The 24,035-nt window shown below is 43.3% G+C and overlaps 1 protein-coding gene across 1 annotated transcript; it reads right to left on the bottom strand.

Annotated features, from left to right (window-relative positions):
* Positions 1–10,334: 10,334 nt before the first annotated feature.
* Positions 10,335–14,023, bottom strand: LOC117061090 (sodium/potassium/calcium exchanger 2-like). The gene is made up of 2 exons (XM_033173771.1): positions 13,958–14,023; positions 10,335–11,439 (listed from the first exon to the last, which is right to left on the bottom strand). Exon 2 carries the CDS (start codon positions 11,289–11,291, stop codon positions 10,335–10,337), a length of 957 nt encoding a protein of 318 aa, XP_033029662.1. The 5' UTR covers positions 11,292–11,439; positions 13,958–14,023.
* Positions 14,024–24,035: the final 10,012 nt, after the last annotated feature.

Raw genomic sequence — 24,035 nt, 5'->3', positions numbered from 1 at the left:
TCGTCACTTGCAAGCCTACAGATAATTTAAGTGCAGCTTAGAAATCTTAATTCAATGGGCTTTAAGCAAGCTAAGTAAGTACAGGATTGCAGTCTAGGTTCTCAATGTTCTCATCTAATTTAATTCCCAATAACTCTGAAAAGTAAATCTGCCTGAAAGTGATTCATCAAATGTCACACAGCAAGCGCAACGACTGCATGGTTCATGCCTGAACACACTCTACTAACTAGTCTTCACATGATGCCTCTAGAAACATTTACACGGGGATGGAGTCCCTATATGAAGATTGCAAAATTGACAAGCCAACAAGAAAGCTCGTTTTCACTGCCCTTGGAACAGAGGTTCTTTAACTTCCACAAGAGAACTATTTCTGCCTTGCATTGCATCTTTGTCAAAAGCCAAGGACTGTACCACCTCAGAATCTCATTTATGAATCCATGTTAATGTAGGCTGACAGACTGGGAAAGATAGAAAATGTGGTCATTTCTAAGAATAAAATTGAAATGAAAGAGTCAGGTGCAAAGTACCCTTAGAACAGGCATGGGGAGCCTGCAGCCCTCCAGATGTTGCAGAACTAAAACTCCCATAATCCCTGGCCACTGGCTATGCAGGCAAGGGTTGATGGGATTTGGAGTCCAACAATATCTGAAAGGCAACAGGTTTCCCACTACTGCATTAGACCCTCCTTTTTATTATTACATTTTGCTAAATTATGTGAAAGGATCAATACAGTCAACTTACTGGACTCAAGGGTTACAGTCCTTAAAATGGACATTTTTTAAATATGCAGAATAATGGAAAGATGCTTGAAAATGTAGGTGAAGATGCTTGAAAATGTAGGTGGATTTGTTCAAGAGTCTGGGATAACTAAGTATAATATAATTGACTTTATAGATATTTATGCTGTAGAAAAATACTTCCTCTCTTCGTAGCATGTCTGGGTTGTAATTTATTATTTTTAATATCACTAACTTAGAAAACATTTTTAACTGAAATTATACATTTGCACAATAATTTATAATTAATTGCACTGAATTGTATTTTAACTTTAAATTTCTATTGTGGCTGCCAACAGATAATACTGTATAACCTGTCAACCTGAATATAAAATTGTACTTTTAAAATATAGGGAAATGGGTTGAAAATAAATACTTAGGGCAAAAAGTCTTACCACTCTCTCACGCTCAAAGAAATTGTAAAATGCGTTACTACTGTTTAGTACAAATGGCACAAGGATATTAGCTATAGCTGCAGCTGATGTCACAATAAGCTGGATAAATTCCAGCCAACTTACAAGGAAGCTATTGACATGCTAAATTGTTGAAGGGAGGGGAGAGAAAAGGAATGTTTGATGCTGGGAATGGGAAGGTTTACAGACCTGTCCACACACCCTAGCATGGCTCAAACAAATGGACAGACAGTCCCACCTACATATTGTGGACCTCTATGAAGTTTTATAGCCAAAGTTACTGTGTTCATAACTTTCTACAGCTTTTACCTACAATTGAATTCCTACCTCGAGTTGTCTGTGTGCATGTAACCTGCCCTAGGACCTTACAGTGAAAGATGGGTAATAAATAAAACAAATGCACCATCTAGTCCCGGAAAAAAAGTCTTAAAACAGCTTACCGTAGTTCTGAGTAAACAAGGATAGGATTGATCAGGCAATCAATCAATGCTATGAAGTTTACAGTGCAGCCATATGCATGCATAATATTGCAATCCAACAGTGCTCTTTTTTGCAGGTCAACTAAAAAAAATAAATAAGATAAGCAGGTGCACTGATCACTTTAATGTGCTTATGAGTATTTCTGAAGCAAAAAATCACCCTTGGTTTTTAGGTGAGGCACTCATGGAGTAGGCAGCGTTTTAGAAGATGTATTTCTCTCCTATGTATGACCAATAGCAGTTTTTTAAGTAAGAGTCCTGTATTAAAAACAGTAAGCAGGTGCAACTTTCAGTTGATTAACAACAGGTTTATAAGGCTGCAATCCTATACACATGTACCCAAGAATAAAGCCCATTGGATTCAGGTGTTTACTTCTGAGCAAAAGTGCAAACGATTGTGCTGTAAATCAATTAACCTAACCAATTAAATGTTGCAGCTCTAATTGAAAAGCATATGAAAGGCGTACATGTATATATATTTATACATGTATCATTCTGCTTATCCATATAGCCTCTTGTACAAATGTCCAAGGCTTTCTGACAATTGCTCAGTCCCATTTGATAAAGACAACCATGACTGAAGGAGAATTACGCATCCCAATACGTTCAGAATGTCCTTTACATATAAATCTATACAACCAAGATGCAAAGCATTTACTTTAAATAGTATTCATCCTGTAACTGACTGCCTTCTTTGGCACATGATGCAGTTCTCAAACATTCACGTGCTCCTATAGAAACGAGCTTCTGTTTTTAGAATGGGTTTAGGATAGCGTGACACTGAACTTTAAAGTCAGGCAAATAAACTTTTTTAAAACAAAAAATAAAAGAAACAAAACATACAGCGTTTGAACCTCTCTCAGTTTATCTCTTGTACTTCTCTCTACGTATGTGTACTACCTCCTTCTTGTGGAGGCATTGTTACTGTACAGTCACCATCATAAAACCTCTCCATACATAATTTTTCTTCTGAGTATTCCTGGGAAAGTTTGCCCGTCAGCGTGAGCCAAGTGTTCCCAACTTATAACGTGATCCATATTTTGGCAAGTCGAAGGCAGTTGGGTACGAGTCTGGAGAAAACCATGCTCCAATACAATATCATTCTAATAATGTACTGTATTTGGAACTACTACAATGTTTCACTTAAAAGTTTTGCAAAAGTTAAGAAACAAGATCATTTATCTGGACTATTAAAATTCCTAGTTTTCTATCCTCGTGGAAAGAGTGCCATGTCAAAAAATATATACCCAAAAAACATACAAGAAATCTCTGGCTTGTATAATTTCTATCCCACCTTTCCTCTAAGGAGTTCAAGGTTGTGTAAATAGTTCTCCTCCCCATTTTATCCTCACAAAAATCCTGTGATGTAGCTTAGGCTGTGAGTGAGTTACTGGCTCAGGGTCACCCCGTGAGTTTCATGGGTGAGTGGGGATCTGGTTTCTCAACTCTAACCCAGGCACCCCCAAACTCAGCCCTCCAGATGTTTTGGGACTACAACTCCCATCATCCCTAGCTAACAGGACCAGTGGTCAGGGATGATGGGAGTTGTAGTCTCAAAACATCTGGAGGGCTGAGTTTGGGGGTGCCTGCTCTAACCACTTACCTGGGCTCTCTTTTGTAGTAGCTTGTATATGTCTAACACGAAAATTCAGAACAACAACAACAAAAAATTCCTTCCAGTAGAGACCAACTAAGTTTGTTCTTGGTATGAGCTTTCATGTGCGTGCACACTTCTTCAGATAATTCTTCAGACAATTCATGTGTCTTATGACCTACTAAGATTTTTAATAACCATTGTTCATCAGACAGCAAAGCCTCTTATCCATCTCAAATGGTAACAGCTGTAATAGTAAATGATGTGTTGATTAAAGACGTCTTTATAATTCACTTGTTAAGTGTTTCTCACTAACATTGTAATTAGTGTCACCATTTTCCCAAGACGTGTATACAGTATTTCTCAATTCTCGTTACCACTGAAAACATGTTACCCAAAGTAATCTGTCTGCATACTTCCCTGAAGCACGATGAGCAAACAAGGGACTTTATTGTACTGAAATTATGTTCTTGCAAAGGCAAGCTGCTGCAAACGTTCCTTCATTGCAGGGGGTTGGGCTAGATGATCTTTGTGGTCCCTTCCAACTTTATGATTCTATGAAATGACTTCTGTACATAACTACAACAAGAAAATATCGGCCATAAAGATGGTGCCAATTTGTACACGTTGTTATTCTGCCACTCACATTTGGCTTCTTTTGTTGTCAAGCACACAGTACCTGGTGGAGAGATTAGAATACTTTAGGCAACAACTAAATTGCAGAGCTACCAATTGCCACCTGGAAAGGTACGGTATGTTTGACTTCCAACATTAAAACTACTCTTATTTGCCTACCCCTTGGAATTTTACCAATCAATTTCCAATTTTGTTTTTTTTTTTGGTCAGTTCACCATAAAGTATGTTCAAAAATGGCTTCCCTCCTCTTCTTTGTTGTTGTTGTTGTTACTTGCACCCACAGACACTGGTAACCAAAACCTGTAACGATATTTTCTTAGATACATCAGCTTTGTTGTTGTTGTTGTTCAGTCGTGTCCGACTCTTTGTGACCCCATGGACCAGAGCATGCCAGGCACGCCTATCCTTCACTGCCTCCCGCAGTTTGGCCAAACTCATGTTAGTAGCTTCGAGAACGCTGTCCAACCATCTCATCCTCTGTCGTCCCCTTCTCCTTGTGCCCTCCATCTTTCCCAACATCAGGGTCTTTTCCAGGGAGTCTTCCCTTCTCATAAGGTGGCCAAAGTACTGGAGCCTCAACTTCAGGATCTGTCCTTCTAGTGAGCACTCAGGGCTGATTTCTTTGAGAATGGATAGGTTTGATCTTCTTGCAGTCCATGGGACTCTCAAGAGGCACCTTTAGCAAGAGTTGAGATTGAGTGAGAAAAAAGTACGTTGCAAAAACCCAGCTGAGTCCACTGAAATAACAAAGTGCCTCAAAAGACATAAAATATGTTTTATATATAGAATGCAGCAGATTGAGGTAGTGAGCCAAACCTGAGTTAGGCAGCAATCATATGCACAATTACCAGGGAATAAGTCCGACTGCGGTCAATAGGACTTAATTCTGAGTAAGGTAGACATATCTAGGATTGCATTTTAAAATAATAGGCAGGCATTTTCCTCACAAATGGAAAATTATAAACTAAAATTGATCTATCCAGAATACTGTGCGAAGCGCTAATATATTTTCAGTTTTTATGCTAGAGTTCCTTTTTCAAAGGTGGTTTATTGCAACAGACTGAAATGACATACTGTCCTCTAGCACCGTAGAAATGTGCAAATTCAAATGTTTTTCATTTAACTGGGACTGTGTACATTTCACTGTTTGGGATTGGGGATTTGTTGCTAGGATAACCCTTTAGCTCTTGGTTCTTTATTTAGGTCTCTCAGAACTCTCTTGACCTGCTGTCAGATTACAACACAAAGTCTTAGAGATAAATACCACAGACAACAGTTTCCTTGACTAACCACTTTCCAGCTTAAGAAAGCTAAAGCTCGTTTTGCATATTTGAAAGCAGAGGTACAGAAAAACAGTAGGAACCGCCAAATTAGTCTTGCATGTTGTTAATACCTAGAACAACCATTGCCGTATAAATTTATTTTGATTCTACGATGAATGCACTTTGATGGTTATACATTCTGTAGAAAGAAAGTGGGAAAGAAATAAAATACTTTGCACTGAAAACAAATTGCATTTGGCTCTCCATTAGAATATAGCAATACTGCTTGTCATTTATTTCCTTGCACAGAACAAGGACAAATGCTACAGCCAATAACAGGCGCAATAACAGGAGATAGCTTGTCCCAATGAAAACCAAGAACGCCGCCACTGCAATGCTTCTAACCTCTATTGCTTCAGGAGCTAGAGTCCATGTGCCGTTGGGATTAGTCATTAATGCTTGCTACAGATGACAGAACAATCTTGTTGAGTGCTTTAGGAAACCGTCCTGTAAACTACTGTGAAACTTTCAAAACATTTGTTTAGATGTAACAAAATTACTGCAATACTATACATAAATAAATCCCACTGAACTTATGGAACTTCTGAGTTGCAGACTATCCACATATATAGACCAGTGTTTTTCAACCTTTTTTGGGCAAAGGCACACTTGTTTCATGAAAAAAATCACGAGGCACACCACCATTAGAAAATGTTAAAAAATGTTAAAAAATTTAACTCTGTGCCTATATTGACTATATATAAAGTAATTTTTCAATTTTTCCCACGGCACACCAGGCAACATCTCGCGGCACACTAGTGTGCCGCGGAACAGTGGTTGAAAAACACTGATATAGACCACCACTTCAAGAAGGAAGCAAAATGCCCTTTCCTGCATATTCCAATAGTGATCTCAATTCTCTGAGTTTTGGTCCGTAAGCAGCCAAAATGTTCGTAACCGCACACAAGGCGGATGAACCGACAACCTTGTGGGAACCCCAATATTTGCAAAAGTTCAAAAAAATCCACAGAGGGAAACACTCTAAGGGGGACATGGAATCATGCCACCCAAAAGCCCAGTTGGCATGCCCAGGATGCTGACTAACAGAGAGAGAAAGCAAAATACGAGGGGAAAGGGAAGTGCAAATGGAATGAAGTGTCTGGAATCCTGAGCAGGAGCATTGCACTCTGCAACATTTCTGTGCACTAATAGCAAATTCAGTTCGCTGAGTGCTGATCCTTGTGTAACAAAAGAAAACAAAAAGCACCATCTGTGCACAAGGAAGAAGTATCTGCAGGCTTGGAGGAATCCCAAGTTTGCAGAAGTAAAGCAAAGTAGCAGCCCACTGAGCTGAGCATGCTCAGTAGCCAAGAGTGATGACCGATGTCAAAAGACAGGGGTAGAAAACCAGCTGGACAGAAAACACAGTGGAGTGTCCTAGAAAAGAGAAACCATGAACAAGCACACTCGGCTTTTTGTTTCAGGACCCACCTGACTAGAACAAATATCTCCATGAAGCAAAACTATCCATCCAGCAATTTCTCCATAGACTGAATTGGGTGATCTGGCCCACAGTGAGCCACAAAAAAAAGCAAGTGCACTCACTGTACAGCAGTTCTAACAAAGAAAATCCATCAAGATGTCTAATGCAAATGACTATTTTTTTTAAAAAAAGATATACCCTCAGCCATCTGTCAGACTCCAGTCAGTGTGAGCATAACCTCATCCACTGAAAACCTTCCTGCACATTTAGCACATAAAAATGTGCATTTACCAAGTGCTGCTCTCCAATACCCTCTCAAGTTTTCACTTCTATCACTCAAAACTATTTTTTCCAGCATTTGAGAAAATGTTATAGTCACCACCCCTAGATAATACCTTAACTGCTTTTCTAACTGCTGCATGGAATGTGGTTGCGTAATTGTCCTGGATATTTATACAACATTGGATAATGTTGTAAAATGCTGTGTCACGGCGCACTCATCTCCTCGCCAAACCATTTGTAAACCCTGCTGCCCCTCATCGAGCCGCATTTCTCGAAGTAACAAGCAAGAGTCATGCTGCACCAATGCCTGGCCATTTTGTGAAACTCTCATTTTATACTGTAATTCTTTGAAAGCGATATGCTCCCTCCTCCTCCTGTGCTTGAGTGCAAATCTAGCTAGATGTTTAAGAAAGGAGGGAGCTATGCTTATGACATGTGCAAAGGACCATGATGGCAAAGTAAGACAAAACCTACCTTGAACAGAGCCGCAATATCCTGCCATGTTAGGAAATGCCACCACTGACACATGAGGCATTGCACACAGCTCAGAAACAACAGTAATTAAGGCTGCTAAACGGGGGGTGATATGTTTGTGCCAGTTTCGCCAACCTCATATCCTACAGATGATTTGGACTTCGGATAATCTGGAGGGCACCAGATTGGTGAAAGCTGGTCTAAGCGCTAATCTAAAGGCATCTCCAAGACAAAGATACGTTGCCAACCAATGCACTCAATATTGTTAGGCAGGTTTGGGCCTGCAGATGATAGTCAACATAACATAATGGATCTGTCCCTCCCAGTATGCTATTGTAGCAGCATGATGCATTTTGTGCCACTATAGTTACTGGGGGCTCGTTAGCCTGGGAAGGTAGTCCATCCAGGAGAAGGAAAACTCAGAAAACTCTGACCCTAAACCTCCACTGCCTTGTGGGACATCTTTGGGAGAAGGAGTAAACCCTACACAAATCTAGAGTGGAGTTCCTAAGATGGTCGGATGGTACCCTGTATGTCTCCTCCGGCATCTCCTGCAGCCAAGCTGGTACCAAATGTATTTCTCACTTTCCTTTGGACCCACAGCAAGGCCAAGGAGAGGATGGTGTCTTGTCGTCGGGGCAGCCCAGGACCTCCATGTTCAACACCCTGGCTTGCACCCCAGGGAGGTCAATTCAGTGCTGCGGTTTGACTTCAGCCCCCAGAGGCACACTCCATTGTCTCTCAAGACAGACAGATGCCAACATCAATATCCGACTCATGATCGTTTCGTACAAATTAGTAAACCTCTTACCGTATGTACTTTGCTCACAGTCACAAGAATTATAGCGAGAATGTATAAACCGGCCCACTCTGAGCCAGGGAAGATGTAGCATGACTCATCATTATGGGTAAGGAATACGGGATGGGCATCTGCAGTCCCTGTCTCCACTCCCTGCTCCCCACCAGTCCATTATGAATTCCTTTCATCCTTCCCCAACCATCCTTAACCATGGCTAAGGACACTGCCAATGTAAGCCTTAATCACAGCCAACCCTGCTTCCAATTGTGGTAAATGGCAAACTCTGCACCAGAAAGGAGACAGACAAGAATAAAGGGGCACACATTCCTGTGGCCCATGCCCAGTCTCTTTACCATAGTTCAGGAGTGGACTCCATTGCATCTATACCAGTCCCTTTTTAATGTGCAGATTGGAAATTCTAATCCAAGTTAATGATTCAGATCCCAGGAAATTGTAGTTTTTTCTGAAATAAAATGGTGTGATTGCTGTTTCAATCCATCTTTTGTGAAAGCTTGTATTGAGCATAACTGATCATCTCATTGATGAACTCTGCATTCCCCAAATGCGTATGAAAACCATTAGGAAGATCCAGAATGTTATTACACAACCAGAATGATCATGCAAACAACTGTATATTAATCAGATACGACATTTCAAACTTTCTCATATAAAACCTTATGGCAGATATATCCTGGAAAGCTTTCTTTAAAGGTGGGAGAATGCAGACACCTATAAACATTTAATTCATATGGCAAAGACTGCTTAGTTACATTTCTCCTCAGGTAGAGTGTTTACTCTGAAGTAATGCAAACTGTATCTTTAAAGCCTTCCACTGGAAAACAAGACACGCAGAACTTCACATCACAACATTTTTCTACAGAGGCAGATGACTGTAGCGGGCAGGTTTGCCTAAATGTTTTCAGCAGGTGCGGAAAAGAGTACACTGAAGAGTACAGTTTACACCTCACTTTTAAATGAAGTTATCTGGTTCTGGCTTTGGCCATTTGCAGATGGCAGTTGGCCAATTTTAATCTGTTTTGGTATTTTTACTTTTGAATGGTTGTGAATTCTTCTTCTTTCTTCTGCTTTGACATACCTGAACTGGCAAAGCCTATTTATAGCTGCAGCACCACACCCACAGGTAGGTCTGTAAGTAGATGGAAATAAACCGGCGAAACAGAGCTGGCAAGACCCAAGGAACCTTTAGGTCCTAAATCACAACCTGTGCAAAGCATGTTTGGTGTGATGTTTGAATATTGAGCCACAGTATGGAGAAGGTGAGCAAATATATTCTTGAGTATATCAGCTCTTTAACTCACAGTACTATATGTTTGCAGAAATGCACTTGTGGCTGAAACTGTGAACTATTTCGCATTTGTAGCAGCCCTTGAGCAAGCTCTCGAGTGTGCAGGTTTGATGTCATCCTGCTACGGACGGAAATGAAACGGTTCCTCCAAACTCTATATACGTAAGCTCTTGCCGCAATCTGTGTCCCTCCCAACAGTTCAAAACGCAGCTGTCAGAACTGCGCAAATTGCAGAAGTCATATCGGCAGTCCTGACGTGAAGGTCACCATCCACAGGACATGTATTTGGCACCATCCATGAGCACAACAGTGCAGCACACTCTTAAGGCACAAGGTTTTGGTTTGGGACCTAGATGGATAAATACTACCTCCTTCCATCTAAAGCCAGCAGGCCCTTCGGCCTCTTGTCTGAAACCCTTCACTGTATAGAGTGAAGCAGCAAGAACCGTTTCAGCAGTAGCACACTGACTGTGGAATTCACTGTCTAGTATTCTGCTTGCCTTAAGACATGTTATTCTTCCCATATAGTTTTGACCTGAGCAATAGCGGAATGCTATTGACGGCTGATGCTTTGAATTTTTGGCTTTGCTTTCTGGCTTGAGGTTTTTATTCGCAGCTCAGACATTGCGGATCCCATTTAATATATGACTATTAGACATTCTAACAGTCCCACATGCAGAAAGAAAAGACAGTTAATAATATCAAAACAGTGGGTGAAGGGGAGGGAAACAGAGGCTGTAAGGAAATGTGAACCAGCCCTGATATAGACACAGCAGCAAATCACAAGCTAAGTTACTGACAAAGCAGCACTGTTTTAAAAGTGAGTGGTACTAGTTTCTCCATACGATACCAACCTTTGCTTCCACCTCCGGCGATACTTTCTCCACTTTGTTCTTGCTTAGCAGGCTTTTCACCAGTTCTTCCACTTGCACGTTGAACTTCATGAACGTCACGTAGACGAAATAAGCAAGCAGCAGCGTTAAACTTTCCCACCACATGATGAAGTTATCCAAAAAGAAGATGATCAGCAGTACCAAGTCCATGATGTAAAAAGACACATCCCGAAAGAGGGGCCACCAGGTGAGGTGCAGAATCTCCTTGGAAAATAAAGCACACATCCCAATCACAAAGAGGATATTGAACACTGCAGACCCAACTATTGTTCCAATGCCGACATTGCTGTGGGATATAAAAACTCCTATTAGAGAAGTGAAGAGTTCTGGGGCTGAGCCACCAGCAGCCATGAACGTTGCCCCGGCCACATCATCAGAAATCGCCAGTTTTTCTGTAATGACTGTCAATGAAGGAACAAAGAACTCATCACAGACAATGGCTAAGGCTATGAACATGTAAACCATTCCACAAATATGAAGTATTACGGCACCCCTCCGTCTTTCTTCAAGAGAAAAAAGATCTTCCGGGTACTCTCCCTTGGAGTGTTCTTCCGTATGGTTATCCTGCCCAGCTTCGTATTTCATAGAAATAGGTGAATCTGGAGCGCCGGTTTGATTCTGTTCGTTAAAGTCCAAAAGAGTTCTTTGATGCACGTGCTTTGACTTATGGCTATCTAGATTGCTGGTTGTCTCTGTGCTATAAGGTTGCAACTGGAAAAAGGCACTAATTGAAAGATATAGCGTGCTAACGGCCACGATACCCAGGAAAAGTCCTGTTATTCGTATCAGTCTCAGCTTTTTCCTGACGTTTGGGTGTTTCTTACAGCCAAGCAGTGGTTCTGGCAGACACAATTCCTCAAGAAAGTTAACGACATTGTTTTTGCACGGAGCCATTCTGAGCTCTTTCTTGTGGTCCAAGAATTTAAAGTCAGACAGATTGTTCTGTCATTCTTCTTTCACTGTTCAAGTAAATGATGCTTTGACGTGTCCTTTCAGAATCCAATAGCTTTATGCTTCATGTGGAACACATTCCTTGGTTGTGCTTAAAAAGAGAGAGAAATGTTTACATCAGTTTAGTTACAAGGTCAAACATCTGATGCATCAAAAGACATTTCCCTGTACATTATAAAAAGGGTTAAATTTCCTGCAACATGAAACCAAAAAGACTAATAACACAAATAAGTGCTGTTTAACATTTTATGTGATGGAAAACCTGGGATTGTCGCCAGGTAAGCAGTCAACAGGGATCATTTTTTTTCTGATTCTGAATCATTGCACTCCAGTCATCATTTATAAATCTGAGCACTCATTTACTAATTTCTTATACAGTAGCTGAAGCCAAACCTGCCAAGTTCATGATCCCAGAATCAGTCACTGAGCGTACCTGTTCTGATCCCTCATCAGCATCAAGTTAACGCAGGTGTATGCATACACTGCATGAGTGGAAGCGCGCAAATTCATTTTTCGGGGGCTGGGGTGGGCGGAATCCGTGACTGCAGTTTGGTGAGAAGAAAACACAACAAACATGAATATTATTGTCAGGAAAGTGTGCAGAATGGTGATCTGGCTGGCACCGAGGAGCATTCCAAAAACCAGTCCCAATTCACAATCCCTTTGGACTGAAGCTTTAGGATTTAAGCCACTTTAAACAATTAATACCCACCAAAGTCAACTGAATTAGACTGGCTGAAATCCAGCCGCTTCATATGGATCCACAGCTCTGTGGACCTAGCCGCAAGTTGTTTCTTAAGGACATTAAAGGCATTAACTATCCAATACTGCCATATGAAATTTGCAGCGTTGAAAAGTTAAAACAATTCTTTAAAAACCCCGGCAGTCCTTTTGAAGCATAGTTAGAAGAATACTCAAATACTATCCAATGGGATGCATTCACTAATAGCAAACTCAGAGCCACTGTAAACTCAGAGCAAAATAAGATGCACTGGAAAAAGACACTGCAAGAGATTAAAGTGCATTATCATGAAAGGAGAAGCTGTAGAAAGCTTCCTCACTGCCTAGGTACCCACCGCCATAAAGGCCAGTAAAGGCAGAACATGTACAATGGACCCAACTGTCTTCTCCTCCCTGACCCTCCTTTTTGTAAGCAGTCATGGCATACTTATGGCCGAGGAATTAATTACTCTCTAAGCCTCTCCTCCTCCGACCTTTGCTCATCCCTCAGACTCCGCTGTGCACTTTTCCCGGCAAACTGATCCTATTACCGTACAGACTCAGGCTTTCTTGTACTCCCCCCACCCCCCCGTAAGTTACCATCCGCAGGGCGTATCACAGTGCAGTTGAAATTTTTGCTTCTCTCCAAATCGGAAACCCAGTACGACCAAAAAACAACGAAACGTTCCCTACTGCATGGATGTCCGTTTAATTTTTTTTTCCCCCAGAGAGAGGGATTTAACCTTATCCATCTCATTCTCCCTTTCGAAACAAAACAGCTCTTCAGCTGAAACACTCCGGATGACTGGAGTGAATCAGCCACGGCAAAGGAAAATCCCTTAAGAAAGACTGCAAAAACCTAGGCACACTTACCTGGGAGCATAGGAGTCAACTCCTAGGGGGCAAGGTCCCTTCGACGCCCCAATAAAATATTTTAGGGGACTGCCCATGGGCGTAGCCAAGATTTATGTTATGGGGAGGCAGAACCTCAGGTTTTTTTTACTGATTTTATTGAATTGGGGGGCCCATGCCCCCCAAGCAGATTAGCATTGCCATTCAAATGGTGTTAGTGATTATGTGGAGTAAGGCTTTCCTCCCCCTTCCCCAATATTTGATTCAAATTGGCACCGTTGCCTGGGGGCAAATCCTATTTGAACTCCATGGGGTTTACTGCCGAGTAGACCTGTGTAGGACTGTGCTGCAGTTCCGTGCTGGGACCAAGCAAATCCAAACATCTGCCCCATTTTAAGAAGCTGATTGTTCTCCGTTGGTTGGGGAACTTTGGGGGCAAAGGACCCTTCCTCTGGGAATCTGGCAGGGCTTCAACTCCATGCGAAAGGAATGAATGGCTCACTTGGTTAGAACAAGTGGGGGTGCTGATAACGCCAAGGTTGCAGGTTTGATCCCAGTATGGGACAGCTGCCTATTCCTGCATTGCAGGGGGTTGGACTGGATGACCCTCAGGGGACCCTTCCAGCTCTGCAACCCTACGATACTACAATCCTCATAGGAAGAGGTCCTTAGACAAGGCGGGTCATTCATAATGGGGCCAGTGAAGAAATCCAGCAGAATAAAGACAGCAGCAAAACTGCAAGCAGGAATTATCTTTGCCTGGATAACTCAGTTGGTGAGAACGAAGAAGGGTGCTAATAACGCCAAGGGTTGCAGGTTCGATCCCCGTGCGGGGCAGCTGCTTATTCCTCCATTGCATTCCTGCAATTTTTGCAAATTCCGTGATTCTCTGAAGCTGGCAGCGCCAACCCAATAAGCAGAAAGCGGGTGGGGGGGCACTTAGGGCAGGCTATAAATCCCAATTAATGCAAATCCCAATTGAGGTCGCGACCCCCGCCCCCCTCCCCGAGCACCCTCTCCCTCCCCGCGTAACTTACCACCCTGCGCTCTCCGTCCCCGGGCATGAGTGGGAAGAAGCCCCTCCGCGGTCCCTCGGAGCAAGCGCTCAGCTGCCTCCTCTCCAGCGCGCTCAGCCTCTGACCCGGCCAGGCAGACCCGCGACAGACAGGAGCAGCTCCGGGAAGAGACCGACCGGCGCCGCGAGACGCGCAGCATCCACTGCCGGCAGCAGGACCAGGAGAGGCTCCCGGGGAGACACGCCCACCGACCGCCGAGCCACGCCCACCCCACGCCTCGCCCGGGGAACTGGGCGCGCCAGGTGGGCGGAGCCTCTCAACCCCCCTCGGGGGCGGGGCTTCTCCGCCTCCGCCTTTTCCCGCGCTCTGAGGCGGGGGAGGAGCCTCGCGTGGTCCAAGCCCCGCCCCTCGCGCGCTTTCCCCCCTCAGCTTTTTACCTCAGAGTTTCAATTAATTTTCAATTTCGGCATGTTTGCGTCGTTTTCCTCAATAAACCATGTTCTTTTAAAATATATATATTTTAAAAGGTAAAAAGAAATACAAATACAAAGAAATATACTACTAATAATAAAATATTAAAAAGATATAAAAAATATAAATCACAAAGAATACAGATAAAAGTGCAGAAATCACAAAGAAAAATAAAATGCACAGATCACACCAACCATTCGCCCCCTTTCCTACCCACCACCTTGCCGTATACTTGTAACATATTTTAACATATATTAAACTAAAATACGACTTCCTTCCATTATGGACATTACGGAGGGGGGAAGCTTCTGCTGGGGGGTGGGGGGTGGCAGAACCTCAAATAATCTAGTATTTTCAATGCTTTCCAATAATGTTTGCCCCCCCCCCTGGTTTGCCAATGCTGGCTGCGCCAATGCAAATCAATACAAGCCTAAGGTTCTGCCCCCCCCCCCAACAAAAATGCTGGCTATGCCCCCAGAGTGGCATCTGTCATCCACTAAAGGAATAAAATTCAATGCAAATCGATACAAATCAGATGTCAATGCTGCCCACCAACTTTGGGGGGACCCAGCCCCCCTCAGTTATATTATTGGGGGGGTACGAAGGGACCTAGGCCCCCAGGAGTCGGCTCCATCTATGCTTCAGAGAGGATGAGAAACGCAGGAAGCAGCCAAATCACTGGGTCCATCAAAGCTTCATGTTGTCTGCACTGACTGGCAGCTTACATGATTATTACACATGCGCAATAAGCACAGGAAATTTCTGTTGATTAAGTTCTGATTCCCGCCGTGTTACATTGTGTTAGTGTAAGGTTACCAGATATTTTTTCTTCAAAGAATCCGGGGACATTTTTTTAAAAGGGGGGGGAATATTTTTAAAATTATTTTAAAAAATAAATAAAGAAGTAATATCTTCTGTGGTGTCCTCTGTCGTGGCTCCCCTCTTTTTTCTCCTTCCTCTTTCTCTCTCTTCCTTCTCCTTCTCCTCTCCTCCTTCTCACTGCGCCAGCTCCCGGGGTTTCCCTGGCCCCAGAGGTTGGCCGGGTGGCAAGGGGCTCTCGCTGGCTTCAGGAGCTGCCCGCTGCCATGACGCCCGCCATTTTGCCTCTCCATATGATGCGTCTTGTGCTGTTGAACCAATCACACAACATTCATTCCCTACTAATAAATCTACGACACTTAAAATATAAATCCCGGGACATTAAATGAAATCCGGGGACAAATTTTGTCCAGGGACAGATTTGTAAATCCGGGGACCGTCCCCGGGAAACGGGGACGTCTGGTAACCATATGTTAGTGTGCATGTTGGGAACGTGTGTTACGTGTAGCCATTTGCACCATGTAGCAACTTGAGCTGTGTCTTTGTGATTCACATACTGCATTAGTTGTATTTCCGCCCCAATGGGGGGGGGGCAACTTGCAGAATCACCAGTTTCATAAAATAACAGGCCACCATAACTTCTCTATTAGAAGCACACTCAAGGATTTACAGGGATACACATTATCACACTTATTGTGGCCCTCTGGGCCACTACCACACTAGGGGCTGAGGTGCCTTGGACACCCCCCTAAAAACATTTGATAGGCATTGCCAAAGCTGATAGGCATTGCCATTCAAATGGGTGGGTGGGTGCCATGTCATGTCATGTGATCAATTATGTGCCCCCCCCATATTTTATTCAGTTTGGGGGGCAGGCAGTCCTTCCCAGGGGCCGGGGATTGAACTGGGGAGCCTTCCGCATTCAAAGCAGGAGCTCCGCTCAAAGCTGGGGTACCCTGAGCATAGTGGAGAACAGGGTGGGATGCAGACAGAGGCGATGGCAGCCCCCTAAACAAGGACAAGTCTGAGCCATAGAATCTGCTGCCCACACCTGCATGTTCTTGTCTACCCAGAGGGTTGCAAGGAATGGGGCTTCTTGCCCCCCCTGGGAAGCTCCCATGCCTTTCTGAGAGGCTGGATGTTCGCAGAGGGCACTTTTGCCTCCTCAGCCTTGTCGACTCAGAAGCCTGCCTTAGTGGGTTCAAGTGGGTATTCTTGCTTCCAGGGAAGGATGCTTCTGATTGTGGCCTTCCTTCGGAATAAATCTTGCTGAATTTATATCCATAGGGTTGGGGTGCATAACATATCCAAAGTGTTATACCCCTCTCCCCTTTCTGAAATGAAGTTGTCACGTGTTTATATTATTATCAGTGCTGGATTTACGTATAAGCTAAACAAGCTATAGCTTAGGATCCCACTGTCTTGGGGGCCCCCAAAAATATTTAAAGGAAAAAAACCTGGATGTACATTTCCAAAATACTGAATCGGTTCAGTATTTTTCAGGTTGAACAGAGCAAATGGAAGGAGGCAGGTATAAAATGGTCTTTGCTTTTCCTTAAACAAAAAATTAAAAAAATATTTATTTGGTTTTTGGGGATGTGAGTGGTGCTGTGGGTTAAACCACACAGCCTAGGGCTTGCTGATCAGAAGGTCGGCAGTTCGAATCCCTGCGACGGGGTGAGCTCCCGTTGCTCGGTCCCTGCTCCTGCCAACCTAGCAGTTCGAAAGCACGTCAAAGTGCAAGTAGATAAATAGGTACCGCTCCGGCAGGAAGGTAAACGGCGTTTCCGTGTACTGCTTTGGTTCGCCAGAAGCGGCTTAGTCATGCTGGCCATATGACTCAGAAGCTGTACGCCGGCTCCCTCGGCCAGTAAAGCAAGATGAGCACCGCAACCCCAGAGTTGCCAATGACTGGACCTAACGGTCAGGGTCCCTTTACCTTTACCTATGGTCCTATGATGTAAGGAATGGGCCCCCACCTGCTCGCCTACTCCCTAAAATATCACTGGTTTGCTCATTTCTATGTATAGGGTGCCTACATTCTGCATGTGCAAATGGCTTGGGATACCTATTAGGTCCATAAATTACCATATAGAATGTATTACCTTACCTTCAGTAGCTTAGGGCATCATCAAACCTAAATCCGGCCCTGATGATGATGATGATGATGATTCCAGGGATAGGGAGCCTGCAGCCCTCTGGACGTTTTTAGATGTTTTCATCCCCAGCCAGCACAACCCATGCTAGTGCTTCAGTGCTAGCTTGCAGTTCTGTGAACAAAATGGTACAAACACGCATAGGACAGGTGGATTTATTAAATGCCTTTCCTGTTTCCCAAGTGGAGTTGCCCATTTTTCATCTGAGAAGACATTGCCGCTGCACCTGGCATCTCCTCCTTTGTCCTTGGGCTGCGAAAAGACCTGCCATCCTGCAGGGAGGCAGGCAGGAGGTCACAGCCAGGTGACAGAATATCCAGCTGCCATCACTCAGCGTCTCTCCGGAGGCGCAGCTGCTGCTGCTGCACCTGACTCATCCCTCTCTGCCCTTGGAAGGTGAAAAGACGGGCCGTTCTAGGGACAGGAAAAAGAAAGGCACAGCCAGGCGACAGAACATCCCAGCTGCAGGAATGAAATGGGACGAAAGGCAAGGAGAGCAGTTACGTAATGAGAAGTGGGTCAGGGACTGGGGATGAACTTGCTGCCGTAGCACAATGCAATGCTGGTTAGTAGGGTTGGACCAGTCCTGGTGTAAGTGTAGTTTATTCATGCCTTGAGAAGCGTTCTGGATTGAAAGGTAGCACAACTAGGCTCCTGGACAGTTGTCATTTATCTAAATAGCAGGCAGAGGTGAAGATATTAGCTAGTGATAAATCTCCATTCAGCAGGTGACCTCTGTGATTTAAGCTGCTGTTAGTGACACAAGAAGGTGGGCATTGGGTTGGCATCATTGGGCACACACCAGTAGGGGGGGGGAAAACTGCCCATCTCTGGGGCTTCATGGCCTTCTGTCACCTCTTCACTCTTTGTGCCTGTTCATCAGCCCTCTCCAAACATGCAAGCACAGATAAGACAAGAACGAGGAGATGGAGAAGCACAAATGGAAGCTAGCCATTGTGGCTATGTTCTACCTTCATTGTATTCAGAGCCTCTGAATAACAGTTTCTGGGGACCACAAGTGGGAAGAGTTCTCATGTGCTGTGCTCATGTTCTGCAAACGTCTGACCCACGGACATTTGGTTGGCCACCGTGACAACACTGGACCAGAATGGCTTTTGGCCTGATCCAGAAGACTCTTTTTATGTTCTCTACTTCTCTTGTACTCTTGGCCGGTTCTGTGGACTAAGCCCAGAGGAAGGGGAGAAGATTAGGGCTGGGTATCACAATTCCACTAGCTGATCTAACACATTTCTCCACTGAGAATTCTGAGAGCCTGGAGCGGGTGAAGCCACCTGCCCTATATAACCTACAAGACTTGAATGCAAAACTCTAGAAAAAACCTTAGAATTAAGAAGTTTTGTTTCACCCATTTAACTCCATATACTGCTTTAGGTATATACTGAAAATGGAAAAGTGGTTTATAAAGTATTATAAATGAGTAAATAACAAACAACAGCCCTAAGGCACAGAGTACACAAAGTAAGTGTTCAGGATATTTCTGGTGCTTTTTCCTGACATGGAAATAAGATGGGGAAAGCTTTGCTTGCTAGATGCTTGCCTATTCTGTTGCATCCCAAAGCCTAAGATGTGGCAGGAGCAAATTGGGGTTGCCAGTTGCCCTGCCTGCCCCCACCAACCAGGTTTCCTGAACAGCAAGTATAAATTCAAAAGGCTGAGCATTTCCGAAACATGTTAATTCACCGATGAGGAAAGTTTCAGCAGCTGAAATCTCCCCTTGCAGTTGTTAGGAGGGTACAGAAAGCCCTGCCAGAAAAAAGATGGAAGTAATCCAAGTTGCACAACAGAGTTTAAAAAGATGTTCTTGCTCAGACTGAGGCCTCTGGGGAACATTAGGATAATTAGCAAAAAGCAAGACTTAAGATGAGCTCAAACCCATCTTCGGGTTTAGCCTAAGACTTAGCAATATAAGGTGCTGCCTTTCATTCTCCCTTGAGTCATTTCAAGCCACCCCACTTTGCGAACAACCAGACAAACCCCACCATGGAATATTCTCTTCGTTTTCCCTTGTAAAATATGCGTATCCCATAAATGAATGTGAGAAGAGGAAAGCATGTATTTTTGGTTTACTTCTGTATCACATGAATGAAGAACACCTGCTGAAGATCACAAAGGAATAATTGTTCATTCATTCCTTTCCCCAAAACGCTTCCTTCGGTGGTGTTTATCAAGAGCAGTATTCTATTTTTAGGCATTTTTTTTTTATTATGACTCTTTTGTTACATGTACTTAGGCGGCAGAGGTACATGTGCACCAGCACCTGTGGGAGAGGGAGAGGGGGAGAGAGTGGGAGAAGAGGCTCAGATGAGAACAGTGCCTGAATAGCAGCCAGAATCAGTACATTCTAAAACGGGAAGAGGCAAGCGAAGGAGATTGCCATGACTACAAAGGCGGCATATTTAAATACAAATTGGAGCCGGGCTTTTAAATGCTAATTGCGATAGAGAAATAAGAGACGATTGAAATTACAATCATTTTTTCCCTAATACTTCACAACGCATGCCCTATTTTGAGAAGAGGGCTAGAGGAAACAAAATGCAAATAGCATTATGTTGAATAGGAAGAGGCGTACGCAGAATAATTTTCCAGCTCACAATGGGGTGGGGTGGGGGAAAGGACAGGGTTCTGTCTTGGGCCCAGTCTTATTCAACATCTTTATCAATGACTTGGATGATGGGCTTGAGGGCATCCTGATCAAGTTTGCAGATGACACCAAATTGGGAGGGGTGGCTAATCACCAGGACAGGATCACACTTCAAAATGACCTTAACAGATTAGACAACTGGGCCAAAGCAAACAAGATGAATTTTAACAAGGAGAAATGTAAAGTACTACACTTGGGCAAAAAAAGAAAAAGAAAGGCACAAATACAGGATGGGTGACACCTGGCTTGAGAGCAGTACATGTGAAAAGGATCTAGGAGTCTTGGTAGACCATAAACTTGACATGAGTCAACAGTGTGATGCAGCAGCTAAAAAAGCCAATGCAATTCTGGGCTGCATCAATAGGAGTATAGCATCTAAATCAAGGGAAGTAATAGTACCACTATATTCTGCTCTGGTCAGACCTCACCTGGAATACTGTGTCCAGTTCTGGGCACCACAGTGCAAGAAGGATACTGACAAGCTGGAACGTGTCCAGAGGAGGGCAACCAAAATGGTCAAAGGCCTGGAAACAATGCCTTATGAGGAACAGTTTAGGGAGCTGGGTATGTTTAGCCTGGAGAAGAGAAGGTTAAGGGGTGATATGATAGCCATGTTCAAATATATCAAAGGATGTCATATAGAGGAGGGAGAAAGGTTGTTTTCTGCTGCTCCAGAGAAGCGGACACGGGGCAATGGATTCAAACTACAAGAAAGAAGATTCCACCTAAACATTAGGAAGAACTTCCTGACAGTAAGAGCTGTTGGACAGTGGAATTTGCTACCAAGGAGTGTGGTGGAGTCTCCTTCTTTGGAGGTCTTTAAGCGGAGGCTTGACAGCCATCTGTCAGAAATGCTTTGATGGTGTTTCCTGCTTGGCAGGGGGTTGGACTGGATGGCCCTCGTGGTCTCTTCCAACTCTATGATTCTATGATTCTATATGGCTTTTTTAAAAAACTTTTTACACGTATGGCAGAATGTATAGCTACTACTGGGTGTAGTGACGACCACCAACTCGGATGACTTTAAAAGGCAAATTCACAGAGGATGAGGCTTTCAGTGGCCACAAGCCTCAGCCCTGCCTCTGCTGTCAGAGGTAGTATGTCTCTGAGTACCACTCAGATTGAGGTTGGATCCTGACAAGACAGAAGTATTGTTTTGGGGGGACAGGAGGCGGACAGGTGTGGGGGACTCCCTGGTCCTGAATGGGGCAACTGTGCCCCTGAAGGACCAGGTGTGCAGCCTGGGAATCATTTTGGACTCGCAGCTGCTCATGGAGGCACAGGTCAATTCTGTGTCCAGGGCGGCTGTCTACCAGCTCCATCTGGTACACAGGATGAGACCCTACCTGCCCGCGGACTGTCTTGCCAGAGTGGTGCATGCTCTGGTTATCTCCCGCTTGGACTACTGCAACGCACTCTATGTGGGGCTACCTTTGAAGGTGACTCGGAAACTACAACTAATCCAGAATGCGGCAGCTAGACTGGTGACCGGGAGTGACCGCCGAGACCATATAACACCAGTCCTGAAACACCTACATTGGCTCTCAGGATGTTTCCGGGCACAATTCAAAGTGTTGGTGCTGACCTTTAAAGCCCTAAATGGCCTCAGTCCAGTATACCTGAAGGAGCATCTCCACCCCCATCACTCAGCTCCGACACCGGGGTCCATCTCCAAGGGCCTTCTGGCAGTTCCCTCCCTGCGAGAAGTGAGGTTACAGGGAACCAAGCAGAGGGCCTTCTCGGTGGTGGCACCCGCCCTGTGGAACGCCCTCCCATTAGATGTCAAGGAAATAAACAACTATCTGACTTTTAGAAGACATCTGAAGGCAGCCCTGTTTAGGGAAGTTTTTTAATGTGTGACATTTTAATGTATTTTTAATCTTTGTTGGAAGCCTCCCAGAGTGGCTGGGGAAACTCAGCCAGATGGGCGGGGTATAAATAATAAATTGTTGTTGTTTGGAAATACAAGTGGAAGGAATGTTGTCCTGTTCACGTCCCGCTTGCAGCTTCCCATAGGCATCTGCGAGAACAGGACAAATGTCTGGTTTAGCATTTAGGAAGGAAGAACCAGATGCAGAAATATAAGAGGGAGGAAACCCAACAAAAAAGTATCTAGGGGTCTTGGTGGACCACAAACTTAGCATGCATCAACAGTGTGATGCAGCAGCAGCAGCAATATTATTATTATTATTATTATTATTATTATTATTATTATTATTATTATTATTATTAAAGCAGTGAAATTTTCAGAGATTGGGGTACTGTATTGCATAGGAAGTAACCTCTGCTCAGTTTAGAATGGCAAGAGTTAATGTTTAAACGTCTTGGCTGTGTGATCCAGAGAGTGAAATGTACAAACAACCAAATTAAGACCTTTTGGGCCGGTGTCTCCATTAGCACTAATCCATTACCTGTTAGTTACTCTCAACTATGACAAGTTTATTATATTAGAAGTAATTTAAGCAGGCACAATATAATTACCTGAGTACTGCTGTTTTATGTCTTAAATTAAAGGCGGCCATTCTTGTAGCTCAAGTACCATAGTGTTATGGTTGGAAATCAGCCCAAATACATAGGACTGGGTCATGTTTTTCTTTCCCCTTTTTGCATCTTCAAGCAGTTCTTTGATTATGAGGATAACAAGGGGGGTATTAAGCACTTTTAAATCCCACTTCATTCAAAGTAAAATATTCAAATGTGTACTAAAGTCTGTCCCACTGAATTTAATGGGACTTTAGAAAAGCTACAATAATAATAATAATAATTAATAATAATACTGAATAGTAATAATCCCACCCTTCACCTTAAAAGTCCCAGGGCAGGTCACAACAATTTAAAACACAACATAAAAAATAGTTTAAAACAAATTGCAATCACAAAACTAGGGTGGATTCTAGATCCTGCAAAGATTGTTTTAATAAACCCAACTGTTTCTTACGCGCATTTGTGGGAACTAATAGATGTTTTAGTAAATATGTATTAAATATTATAAATTTAATTCACATTCATACAAACACTTTCATCCTTATGGGTGACCCTTTTAACTAAACAATTATTTGCATCCTGCACCTTTCAAAGAGTTCACCCAAGTAAGAAAAGTTTTATTCACACACACACACACACACACACCCCGAAAAGAATGCATAAATATATAAATTAAAACGACCTGCATGCATGGTTAAAATCAAATCAGGGAAATCGCGCATCACATTTGGAAGGTATTCAGCCTCAGATTTCCATGGGCCATTAAGGGACTCCACCAAGAATACATTTCTGTGCACCCGCTGTTCAGAACTGGCGCTTTAATAAAACCACCCTTGGTTGCTGTTAAATATTTCTTTTATTGAACAAAACAAAGAAGATGAGCTTTGAGGGTCCCTGCTGGCTGAAAACCATGTAGAAAAAGCTTGAGATCTGAAATATTTGTTTGTCAAATTGCTGTTAAGAGCACAGGAGAAAGATTTTACAGCATGCAGTTTGCTTAAAGAAAATGTAATGAAAATGATGTATAGGGGGTATATAATGCCAGTGAATTTAGCAAAAAATGTATAGAACAAATAATCAATGTTGAAAATGTAAAGAAATGGGGGGGGTACTTTTTATCACATGTGGTGGGTATGTAAGGAGGTGAAGGCTTTCTGGGAAATGGTATATAACAAACTTTTAAAAATGTTGAAATGCACATTTGTGAAAAAAACCAGAAGCCTTCCTACTAGGAATTGTAGGTAAACACAGGCAGGACAAAACATTATTTTGTAGGTAAACACAGGCAGGATAAAACATTATTTTTATATGCTACAACTCCAGCGAGAATATTATTAGCCCAACGATGGAAGCAAGAAGAGATACCATTGAAAGAAGAGTGGCAGAATAAATTAATGGACTATGCTGAACTGTCAAAATTGACTGGGAACATTCAGAACCAGCATTATCAGAAGTTCTTGAAAGACTGGAATAAATTAATGTTGTATTTGAAAGACAGCTGTCAACA

This window comes from Lacerta agilis, chromosome 16, assembly GCF_009819535.1.
Source record: "Lacerta agilis isolate rLacAgi1 chromosome 16, rLacAgi1.pri, whole genome shotgun sequence".
NCBI lineage: Eukaryota > Metazoa > Chordata > Lepidosauria > Squamata > Lacertidae > Lacerta > Lacerta agilis.
The sequence above is the reverse complement of the archived record's forward strand: the minus strand, read 5'-3'. Positions and strand labels throughout refer to the sequence as shown.